The 12,251-nt window shown below is 39.8% G+C and overlaps 1 protein-coding gene across 18 annotated transcripts in view; it reads left to right on the top strand.

Moving 5' to 3' along the window:
• SGMS1 (sphingomyelin synthase 1) overlaps window positions 1-12,251 on the top strand; it is a 264,875-nt gene that overhangs the window by 238,919 nt on the left and 13,705 nt on the right. For all 18 annotated transcript variants that reach the window (XM_031461322.2, XM_031461324.2, XM_031461328.2 and 15 more), the window contains one exon: window positions 3,575-3,692. In XM_031461322.2, coding sequence (XP_031317182.1) covers window positions 3,575-3,692 — 118 coding nt within the window. The remainder of the gene's footprint in view (window positions 1-3,574; window positions 3,693-12,251) is intronic.

The raw sequence follows: 12,251 nt of genomic DNA, 5'->3' as shown, positions 1-12,251 counted from the left end.
CCTAGCCTTGCACTGCAGGTTATTTTAAGAACTCAGTGGCATAGAGATTGGCATTGAGGGGAAATTTGGCAAAACCCTAGCTACTGTTAATAACAGCCTGGGGAAATACCTCAGTAGCATTTCTCAGATTCATAAGAATGATACCATTTTTCTGGTGAGGAAGCCAGTTTCCAAGGAAGTTGATTGAGATGTTCCAGATCATCAGCGGAGCCCTTGTTAAAGGTGGAGCCAGCACCTGTGTGGAGACAAGCTGATGACGCCTTGTCTCTGTGGCATCTACTGGAGTGCCCATCAGGGACCTGAACCACGCACTGGCCCCCATGGTTGCTCTGGAGATGTGGGCCTCCCTGATTCTGGTCCATATATGTGCACCAAGAGGACTGTGTGCCCTCTGGCTGTGGCTCAGTTGAAAGAGACAACTGGTGGGAAACAAAAGAACTTTCCATTTCTTTTATTTTATTTTCCAGTATATTCATTTCTTTTGTCGTTTTTCCTTTCGAATTTTAGACCGTTGTATCAAATGCCAAAAACAATGTAGTACTGCTATTTTAAGCGTATATTTGGTAGTAATTAGTCAGGTTTTGAATACTTTTGCCTCTTTAAATAGGGATATTTAAAAAGTTCAATAGTTACCCATTCTGAACATAACAGACTAGTCTAGCAAGTCTTATTAATTCTAAAATATTAACACTTTTATTCATATTTCCTTATAATCAAATTTGACAAATATGTTTTTCTTTTTTGCCTTTTTTTCCTTTGGTCAGAGAAAGTAGTAATAAGCCCATTACTCAACCCTTAGGAGAGGAATAGATAACCATGACCAAGTGCAAGTGTCTGTGAGGTGATGGTCATTGCAAAGTGTGAGCAGATGGGAAACAGGCTTCTTTCCAGCATGAAAGGGAAGATGTGTCCCATGTGAGAAGAACACCCATTGTGGTTTTGAGAATTATAATACACATCTTGTTCTTGGCATTTGCTTAATCTCTAGAAATATCTCATTAACATTTCTTCTGTGGCTTTTTTGTTGCCTTGTTACGTTTTTAACTACTTAAAACCTTTTTTTTTTTAAAGCACATCTTGAACTTTTTAACTTGAGAAAGAATTCTGATGTATGAAATTCTTCGATTAAGGAAATAAATACCTTAACAGCATACAGGTTTTTGAAACATTTTAATATCCTGCTTTTTAAAGTTTATGGTAAGAGATTCTTATTTAATGTTATTCATTGAAGATGTTCTAAGCTTAATTTCAAAAAGATTAAGCAAATGCCAAAGATCAGAAGATTCTTACTAACAGCTACTTCCAACTTGTCACTGTGTTAATATTGATGAAGTCACATGGATAAAGTCATTTGACTTTTTCACTTCAAGTCAGAGGATGTGATTGAATCTTTGTTTGTTACGTTTAAAGTATTTTTGTAAAAGAATTTGTCTTTTCTCATCCTTTCTCATTTTTTCATATTCCTCATTCTCAGGTAAATCCTGAATCCTTTCAGTGCTACTCAGCTATAACTCAAGTTTGAGATATGGAAGTAGTTGTTGGTGTTTGTGTGTGCATATGTGTATCTTTTGTGCACCATGAAGCAATCAGGCAAAGTGATTTTAAGATAGTAATCTTTACCAAAGTTGAATGATAGCGGTCCTTTTGTTTTCTCTTCCTCTAAAGAGATTAACAGATCTAGAGAGACTTAACAGTTCTGTCTTAGACGTTTCTTGTATAGTTCAAGTAAAATTGCCAGTAATTTCTGTTTGTTTGAACAGGATGTCTAGAGAGGGCATTTTCTTTTTAAGAAAAATGATCAGTGTATTGTACAATGTAAATTTCATTTCCCTTTGGCATTTTAAGTTACTTTTGGTAAGACATTTATAGTCTAGTAATATCTTTTCATATTGTCCCTCTTTGTACTGTTTAATTATACTGTGCTCTTTGTCATACTTGAATTTAGAGGCACATACTTCTATAAAAGAGAGCTTTATGCTAAATAAATCCTTGTCCTTAGAGGTGGTGAGCACAGCTTTAATAAGAGAAAATAAGCCATTCTCTATGGCAAGCACTTCTGACTCAGCTTATAAAATCGGGTTAGAGGCAAAATACCCAAACTCTACCCATACAACCTGTTACTGAACTGTGTAGTTACGAATGAAATAGTAATACAGTTACATGAGTTATTTTTTTAGTTAATTTTTAATCACACAAGTGACTTATCACTTCATTCTTCTTGTTAAAAAATACAAATGATACAAATTCTCCTCCAACTGCCACACTTCAGTAGGAATGTCAATCCTGCACAAAAATAGAGCTTCACTATACAGTATAGAGTGACTGAATGTTCACTATCCTCAGAGGAGAGCCCGTTTATTGTTTCTAAAAAATTTTTATTTGTTTAAATCAGGTTTCCCTGGGCCTAGGAAAAACTTGAACTCCTCACAGTTGAGAAAGAGGAGACCCACAGGACTGTAATTCTAGCCTGTGGTAGAACAAGATAGAGTAGGTACAGGTAGAGAGGGAAAGAACATTCTTGTCCAACGATACACTTAAGTTTGTACAACTTAATCTAGTGAAAGCTGGGGGTGGGGGTAGGTAGAGGGTTTAGCTTATTGGTAGAGCACATGCTTAGCATGTACAAGGTCTTGGGTTCAATCCCTAGTACCTCCATTAAAAAAATTTCTTTTAAGTAGATAAACCTAATTACCTCCCCCAACCCCCAAAAATCTAATTAAAGCCAAATCTAGGGAACTTGATATTAGACGTTATCAAACTCAATACACACATGTTCACATGTATGTATCAATTAATTTCATTAGAACCACTAATCAACTTGAAATAGAAGAGATTTCTATTTCTGATTCGTGCTTACTTTGTTATTCATCCACATGAACCATGTGTTTGTTGACCACCATTGTGCATGTATGGTAGGGATTTTCCGTACATTATTTCTAATGTTATTATCTCTGATTTATAGATTAGGAAACTGAGACTCAGAGATGTCAATAGCCTATCCCAAGGCCACACAGTTAGTAAGCAGAGCCAGGCAGGTGGGTGGGGATTGGATGCTGTCATTCAGACAGGCTCTTTCCTTGGCATCAGCCAAGAGAATCAGTTTCTGGGATGGACGATGAAATTGTTTAATGTCTTTGACTCCTTAAATGTCAGGAAGGTTTTGAATTCTCATTTTAATATCATTGTAATTTTCTGAACATCTCTTTTATAACAGAAAAGACACTCTCTAAAAATGTTTAACCATAGGTACCGAGTCAGCTCTAACCCATCCGAATAGCCCCACTTGTACATCAGTTGAATGTCAACTCATGTTTAAGGCCTCAGAAAGCCTAATTAATAGCAATATAGAGTGCTTTAAACTCCTTTGGCCTTAAAGTGAATATTTTTTATAAAGACTACAACATCATTCTCAAAATCCTCACCTTAATTTATTAGCTATAGTTACCACGTTTTGATTTCAAGCTCTCAAGTAGTTTTGGGATTGGTTTGTTTGGTTGGGTCATTGAAAACTTAACGTAAATGAACCTGCAGAATTTCATGACTGAGTGTCTGCCCTGTTTTTCCCTTTTTCTAGGTCTATTATTAGCAGAAGATTTTTCTGCATAGTTGGCACGCTGTACCTGTATCGGTGTATTACAATGTATGTAACTACACTCCCAGTACCCGGTATGCATTTCAACTGCTCTCCGAAGGTAAACCATTCCTCACTGTCATTTCCCTTTTTGGTTGTTTCTCCTCTTGCCCTGGGGTCCTCTGACTAAGGCCGATGGGGAACATTTCTTTAGAATATAGTCAAGTCCCTTTGCCTTCATCTGGGAATGTTACTGAGCAATATGGTCCAATGGCCACACCCTTCTCAAAATGTCCAAACCCTGCCAGTACTTCCCCGCTGGGGAAATATGTGGTCTAGTTAGTGCGCTGCAAGCAGTTAAGCTTTGTGTGTGGGTGTAGCTCTTTGGTTTCCTGCCAAACTTTTAAAATATCATTCACTCCCTTGATACAGATCCAGAAGCTTTTATATGCTTTTTGCCTCTCTCAGATGGAAAGTTCAGCTTCAAATGATTTTTCCCCCTTCTTTCTATTAATCCTGACAGTGGGAATCTGTAATAGCAGAGCAAGAGACACTCTTCCTGTCTCCTTGGACCTTCCACCCACCCAAATAAGATCACTCCTCACTGGATCTTCTCTAAGTAGCATAGAAGCTTTTCTTGAAAATAAATTTTATTCCTCTCTTATTGTCTCTGCCTTTCCATCTGGTTCACATAACACTCCTTACTCCAACCTTTGCCTTGGGATAATTTCAACTAGGGAGATCATTGGAACTTTATGAAATAATTAGCAGAAGATGTTGTTGTAAAAATGTTTAAGTACATTAAAGCTCCATAATACAATTAGAAGTAGAAGAGGCTCATTTCCTCGGTTTGAGTGGGAGAAAATATGGAATGCCATGATGTGTCTGGAATCATTTCTTTGCATTGCACTTGTAGTGAAACACCCTTTAGTTTCAACCCATGTACTTTTGTTCCTTCCAGAAAAGACAGTCTCTCTGATGGAACCTTAAGAGGGCTGAAAAATGGGCTTTGGATTTTCAAAGCGATGTCTTTATCGTTTGAAATTTTGGATCTCTCTAGATTGCTTGCTTATTCTGTTCCCTTCCTTCCTAGACTTGACTTATGGATGTGCTCAGGGAGGTAGCTAGGTTCTTACTTCCCTCTTTTCTTTTTCGGAGAAGCTGTCCTAATGAGAGAATGATCCCAAAGTTCCACACGACACTATCAGCAGTCCTACCTCCTTGCACTGCCTTCTTGGTCTTTCTTCAGCTCTTCCAAAGAAGCCAGCCTCACCTCTTCTTTATCCTCTGTGAAAGCTCTCAGGCACTGGCTGGCAGCTCTTGAGTTATAGGAAATACCTTGTTGTCATTGAGGATCCAATGGTGTAGACTCCGGCTGGGAGACTGGCTTGCTGAGCAGTGTGTTCTCAGTGGTGGGCTGACGGCTTAGTTCCAGTCCTTAAAAAGAGTCTGGACATGGAAAGTTTCTCCACCAAGGAACATGTCACACCCATTTAGGTTGACTTACGAGCTGGCCAAGCCCATGTCGAAGAGGGATCCAGCATCAGGGGGTCGAGTTGTGCAGCCTTTCTCCCTGCTCTGGTTCCAGCCTGTTTCTTCTTAGGATGTCCGCAGCTCCACCCAGTTGCCAGCAACCCCATGCCTGGTTAGCACTGGCTCTTAGAGAGTCAGCTTGAGTCAACGGAGTATCTAATCAAGATCCCGTAGCTAAAAATAGCTTGTTGGTTTTCTTGGTAAAGGCGGAGGTAACGGCAGGAACTGTGCACAAAACCAAACCCAGACATGCCTCTCATTTATCATGCTGCCAGAAACCCAACTAGGGCCGTCATTCTGTGATGATCTGGAAATTGGAATCTTTAAAATAAAGTATAGCGGAGGAGGTGAGATGTTAGCAAAAATTAGTAGTGAAAACTCATGAAGTCCAATTACTTTTGTAGAACAGGGCTCTTAGAAGAATGGGTTCAGAAAACAAATTTTTATTCAGAAAATTTCCCCCGGTATCCCAAAGAAGAGAAACCAGAATAAGGAACCTCCATATACCAACACCCAGATTCAGTAATAATCGAGATGTACTGCAGTTGCTTCATCTTTTTTTTTTTCCTCTTTTGAAGGATTTTAAAACAAACCCCAGACAATGTCACTTCATCGCTACATACTTTAGTATGCGTCTAAAATTTTTGGACATTTTATTGCATAACTTTAATGCTGTTGGTACATTCAGCACAATTAACAGTAATTCTTTGGTGTTGGCAATTACCAGTTCACAGAGTATCTTGACTGTCTTAAAAATGCCTCTCTTCTGACAGTTGGTTTGCATAAATTAGGATCCAAAGTCAAGTCTCTACATGCTAAAGCAGTTCTTTCTTCTCCCCTCCTTTTTAAACCTTTGTAGAGATCAGAGTAGTTGTCCTGTGGAATGTCCCACATTCTGGATTTATCTGCTTGTTTCTTTGTAGTGTCAGCTCATGTCTTCCTCTCTCCTCCGTATTTCCTCTAAATAGAAAGTTGGCTCTGGAGACTTGATTCGATTGTTTTAATTTTTTTTTTTTTTTTGGCAAGAACACTTCACAGTAAAGCAATGATTTCTGAAGCCAGGCGGAAGAGTCAGAAAAGGCCGTGAAGGCTGGGGGATACCTCTTGGAGGCAAATCAAGCTTAAGAAATTGAGGGGTCAGGCAAGGGCTAGGACGCTGCACTGAGGAAGAGTGTCAGAAGGGAGAGATGGGTGGCTCTAGAGAGAGACCCCGGAGACCAGCTTTCCTGCCTTAGAGCCATACCTGGGGCTCAGTTAGTCAGAATGGAAAGGAACCTTCCTGAAAGTCATCCAGTCCAGTGTTCTACTTGATGTCATGATCTCCTTGCCACCAAATCTTGATCAAGCTCCCTCTGAACCATTGCACAGCGAGGGAACCTATTACCCTGTAAAAATACAGACCTATGGAGCAGTAGAAAGAACACTGAGGTCAAAGTGAGGGTGACCTCACACATCCACTTTCTTTCTGGGTGGCAGTTACTTTAACTTCTCAGAGCCTCAGTCCCTTTGTTGGCAAGACAGGGCTTATGACGCTTTTATATCTGTCTTAAGGAGTTGTGAGAGTGAAAGAAAGCAGTGAATACAGGGGCGCTCTGTCGATGTAGAATGCTGTACAGAAGTAAGGAAGCTTGGTGTCGTCATCATCCTTTAACCCCTCGACTCTTGTTCATCCAGAAATTTTATTTAATATAAGAAAAATTATTTAATAACATACATTAAGCACCTGCTGTTTCTTAGGTGCTGGAGCATGGCGGGGATGGGGGGGGTTGGTTAGTGAGCACAGGAGATGGAAGTCCCTGCCTTTGTGGAAGTCACCTTAAGATCACTTCATCCAAACATGCATCTTATATAATGTAGAAAATGCTCTAATACAGAGGCCTCAGGCTAAGCTGCTGGCCCTGGGGACGGAAAGGAGGAGACGGATTTGAGCAATATTTAAGTGTCTGAATCAGTACAGCTTAGTAATACATTTGATGCAGGGAATGAGGAGCAGAAGGAGGGATTTCAAAGGCGACTGGGCTTTACCACTGGGGTAATTATAAAGTAAGGAGGAAAGGGAGTTAATGACTACAGATTAAACAGAGTTTGAGGTACTTGTGAGATAGCTAAATGGTGGTGTCCAGGCCAATTAGCAATCCAGGTTTGAAGTTGAGGGAGAAATCCGAGCTAGAAGTTAAATATTTGTGATTCATCATCTCGTCAAAGCTGTGGGTATGGAATGAAAAGGCCAGAGACAGGACGTTAAAGTGCAGGGCTTCCAGAATTCACTGTTTCCCGACTTGAGACACCATTTAAGGCCTGTGAGTCGGTGGATACTCTTTCAGTGATCAATCATCATTTAAGTACAAAGGAAGGGAGCTGAGCTTTAGAATACAACTTTAACAGAGTCACGTGAACTTAAAACTTGGTTGTGCCATCAGACAAAACCTCATCACTAGTACACTTAATTCTTCCCTTAACACGGTACTCAAAACGCATGTCTTCTAAGAAAAGTGTTCCAAGAAGTGTGTGGTAGTAATTATGGACATTGTTCCTAGTGTTCGTTCATTTGACGGCAGTGGACTCTTCACAAAATGTCATAGCTTGGAGAAGTAATCATCACGTGAAACTATAGGACCATGTGGTATCCTGGTGTGAGCCCCTGCTGGGCTTTCCAGGCTGCCGAGTTTCCGAGACCTTGATTCGCCCATGTGAATCTCAACACAGCTTTTCTCCAAAGAGCATGTGTACAAACCAGAAAACAACCTCTTGTGGTCTTGTTCTGAGTTTTTAGGATTCGATTTTTTAAAATAAAGAGGGCAGAAACATTTGAGAATTCTTCTGGGTTCTAAGTTTTCCCTAAGAAAGTTTTTTTTTTTTCTTTTTCTGTTTTAACAAATTCCAAAGGGGAAAAAAACCTACCCGAGGCCCCTATATACAGACAGCCTAATGCTATTGGAAGAGAAGAAATAACTTATGCTGTTTTCAACTTTCATTTTAATAATCACATGGGTTAATCTAGTGGCTAAGCATTAAAGTGAGTTTCATGTTGGTTCTGTTTTTTGGTCTCCATGGTGACCTTAGATTTGAAGACCTTCAAAAAAAGAGAGTTATGTTACAGCACGGGTGCTTAGCTGGCTAAGGCATTAATCTGACATGGTGTTTTCAGTGGAATGAGTCTCTTGAACTTGAAAGACATGTTTTTAATTTTTCCCTCCAAGATACTTGAACATAGCCCGCTGTTGGGAAAGGGCTACTATGTTCAGGTGGCATCTGAGGTTAACTGTTCAGTAGAACAATAAAATACAAATGTAGTAACAGGCAGGTTTTCGAATCCTCTAATGCCGATGTTGGTTTTTCTGCATTTTATGAATTCAGAAGATCAAAGCCCCTTCATCCGTTTGCTGCAAAGCTGTGATGTGGTAATCATCAGCCTAGAGGGCCTTTTTACTGGTGTGCATTCTGTCTTATGAGGCACAAGACTCATTGCTCCTTAGAATTTTGTAACCTTTTTTAGTTCTTTCTTACCTTCTTAGGTAGCAGATTGACTGTTCAGAGCTGCCCTCCAGGCTGATGAATTTTGATACTCTGATTAGCTCCTGCTACCCTTATCAGAATTTCAGAATATGGCATGTGTTCTGTCACCAAAATAGCCTCCTGTCATCCTGTTGAATTGTGTGGAACTTAAATTGTCAGTGCTTGATTTTTACCTGATTTTCATCTTGCCTCCTAGTTTCTTGTCAGCATAATTTTCCTTTTTGTTCATTCCCTTTTTTTTTAATTTGTATTATTTCTTGCTTATAATTTCTGGTAACCTTCCCCATCCCAAGGCTTTTCTTCATTGTCCCATTTCTCTCTCCACTGTTCTCTTTCTTTCTCAGGAATTAAAAAAGAATATATTAAATCATGTCTTTCTGTCTCTTAAAAAAAAAGATATTTTTTTTTCCATTTTAAAGAAACCCCACATTCGTTATAGATACATTGAAAAAATACAAAAAGGAAAAATTTTACACTCATGGCCCTATCTACTGCTAGTATTTCAGTCTATTTATTAGTCCTTTATGCATATTTTTCTTACATACTTCTGATCATCGTTTCTGTGCAGTTATTCCTGTTTCTTTATAGTTAACTGTTTCTACATGATTTTACATTTCTTTACACGATTTTATTCACCCTAAACTTTCTAAATGGTTTTCTTATTTATGGGAAGTCGCCAGGGAGACGGGGATTGTGAAATAGGGAGATTGTAGATGTGACTTCTTTTCATAAACAAGCAGGTTATTTATTTTTGAACAAACATTTCTAGAGAACCTGTCCTGTATGGGGTAAATGAGTGGTATTTGAGGATACGCAAATACATAAGACAACTGCCCCCTTCTCTCACAAATGGGCATCCAAAAGTCGTGCTGACATGTAACCCAGCAGATTACTTTCTGACTACAGCCCTCGCTGTAATGGGTGTGTGGAGCTCAGTTGCCATGGAAACAGAGAAGGAGGTGGCAACTCTGCTGGGAGTGTTGGCTGCATTGAGGAGGTGCCCTCTGAGCCAAATCTGAAAAGGATGAGTAGGAGTTTGCTAAGTCGAGTTGAAGAGAGGGAGAATTCGCCAGGTGGAGAAAACAGAACGGGTGTGAAAGGGAGTCTGAGGGCGCAGGTAAAGTGGGACATGCCTGGGCGTGTGAGCCTATGGGCTGAGCAGCAGAGATAAAGCCATAGAGGCAAGCTGTGGGCAGATTTTTAAGGGGTCTGGTCAACCTTCTAAGGATTTGGGCTTTGTCTAAGTCATTTGGCCACAGGAAGGTTGAAGCAGAGTGTATTATGTGATCATATCTGTCTCTTAGAAAGACACCTCTCCAGTGATTTAGAAAGTAAGCTGGGAGGGAGGGAGGACGGGAGGTAGACTTAGACTGGGGCCAAATTATGTGTACCTGTTTTGTGCCGGGTGCGATTCTAAATGTTTTGTTTTCATGTAATTCTCACAGTCATAAGTGGGAGCTGGTTGCAGTTGTTTCAGAGACACTGGACTTGCCTGTTGTCTCACAGGTACTAACGGTGCTGAGTGGCCAAGGCCAGAAGTTCAGCCACGTCTCTGTCCTTGGCACTTCACATCAGGGAGACAGATGAGGCTGCTTTTGCATGGTTGTCTTAATTTAGAGGCGAAGAAGGCCCAGACCAGGGCAGACATTGGGGAGGTGACGGTTTTCTCCATGGCAACAGCTTTCTAGTGTGAAGAGGTCACCAGGGTCAGAAAGCATTCCCCAAGGAAATTCGGAGAGCCTCAGAGAGGATGCTGTATGACTCCCCACGAAGTATCATCCACTCCGTCAGGGTACAGGCAGATGGACAACAGGACTTTGGTCCTGAGGAAGGGGCTCCAGGCCACTGGATTCCATTCAGCAGCTTTACTCTCCTGCTTGAGAGGCTCCCACTGACCGCATTTGAGGCACTTTGAGCATCAAAATGAAATAACGACAGTAATTAATTATCATATATCAATAAGCATTTAAAATTAGTGTTGGAGGAGAAAAATTAACTAACAAATGTAAAAGAAATATTAGAAATAGAAAATCACCATTTTGCAACCACTATAGATAATTCAAACAGGAATCATCAATAGATGCTAAAGCCATTGGGTGAAAGGTTGGGCATCATAATATTTATATAATTTCAAAAAGTCACAAACGGCTTACTGATAACAAAGGGGCAGAGGGGTGTATTCAGTGGAGAAATCTGGCAGACACTCTGGCAGCCAAGTGATCACATCAGTGGCAGGAACAAGACATCAGATACTTTTCGATCTGGTGCGCTGAAAAGAGCACATCATTCTGTACATTCCCGCCAATAATGTTTAACCCGAATTTAAATGTAAGGAAACCATCAGATAAAACCAGATTGAGGGACGTTCTGTAAAGAAATTAGACTAGACTCTAAAACTGTCAAAGTCACAAAAAAAAAAAAAAAAAAAAGACTGAGAAACTGGTAGATTAAGAAATATTAAGAATATGACAGGTAACCTCAATATGTATCCTCTGATTGGATCCTAGGTTTGGGAGGAAAGTTATAAAGGACATTGTTGAGACTTCTGGGAATTCTGCATAAGGATGTCTATTAACCACAATAGTATTGTATCATTGTTAAATTTCATGAGTGTGATTACAAAAGAAAATGTCCTTGTTTGTACATTCAGGGGTGAAGGATCATAATGTATTCCACTTTAAAAAAAAAAAGTGGGAGAAAGAGGAGAAGCAAATGTGGCAAAATATTGATAATTTGAGAGTCTAAGTGAAAAGCCTAAGGATATTCATTATTCTCTTCTTTAGATTTGCACATTTTCAAAGCAAAAATCTGAGAAAGGTTTTTTTTTTTTTTTTTTTTTCAATTTTTACTTGATGACCAGGTAGGCTAAAGGATCTCTCAAATATAATTTTCATTAAAGGGAAATCTTGCCTGACTGAAGTACTGGATTCCTTTAATGTGACAGATAAGTATATGGGTAAATAGAAACCCGTAACTGAACTTTAAGATTTTATGAAGCCTTTGATAAGTCTCCTTACTAAAGACCATGAAAAAATGTCTACGTTTTTACCAGGGGAAAAGGAGGCTGGTTGGGGATTAGTGTTTCATTGCCGATAATTACTTAGAAATTCCCCCCATCCCCCCAGAAAAAGCCTGCCTAGTATAGGAATTGATGGATACACTGGGTAATGGAGCAGTGCAGAACGCCAATTCCTTCAGAGCTTAGCAGAGGGAGAAGTGTTTTTAAAGTTGTACGTCTGAGTCCTAAGAGGATGCGCATAGGGGAATTGCCCTACTTCAGATCAGCTGAGGTGGATATAATATTTGTGGGTGAAACAAAATCTTTCCAGGAGTGAAGTGATTACTGTCTGAGGAAGAATTCATAAAAGTCTCTTGTGGTCACTGCTGTGTAGTTAGGGAGAACCATTTCACCATTTCCAGACTTCACTTGTTGGTTGCTAGACATTGAGTTCTCATTAAGGAACCCCTCATCCAAAAGGTGGACCTCACCCGGTCATTGTAATGCTGACTGAAATTTGCATAGCACTTTATAATTTTAGCAATCACTTTGACAAACGTTACCTCCCTTTGGCGGCAGGATTGAGGATGAGGAGGTGTTGTTCTTGCCATTTGACAGATGAGAGAACTGAAG

This window comes from Camelus dromedarius, chromosome 8 (assembly GCF_036321535.1).
Source record: "Camelus dromedarius isolate mCamDro1 chromosome 8, mCamDro1.pat, whole genome shotgun sequence".
Lineage (NCBI taxonomy): Eukaryota > Metazoa > Chordata > Mammalia > Artiodactyla > Camelidae > Camelus > Camelus dromedarius.
Note: the sequence above shows the minus strand (reverse complement) of the source record. Positions and strands in the feature narration are given on the sequence as shown.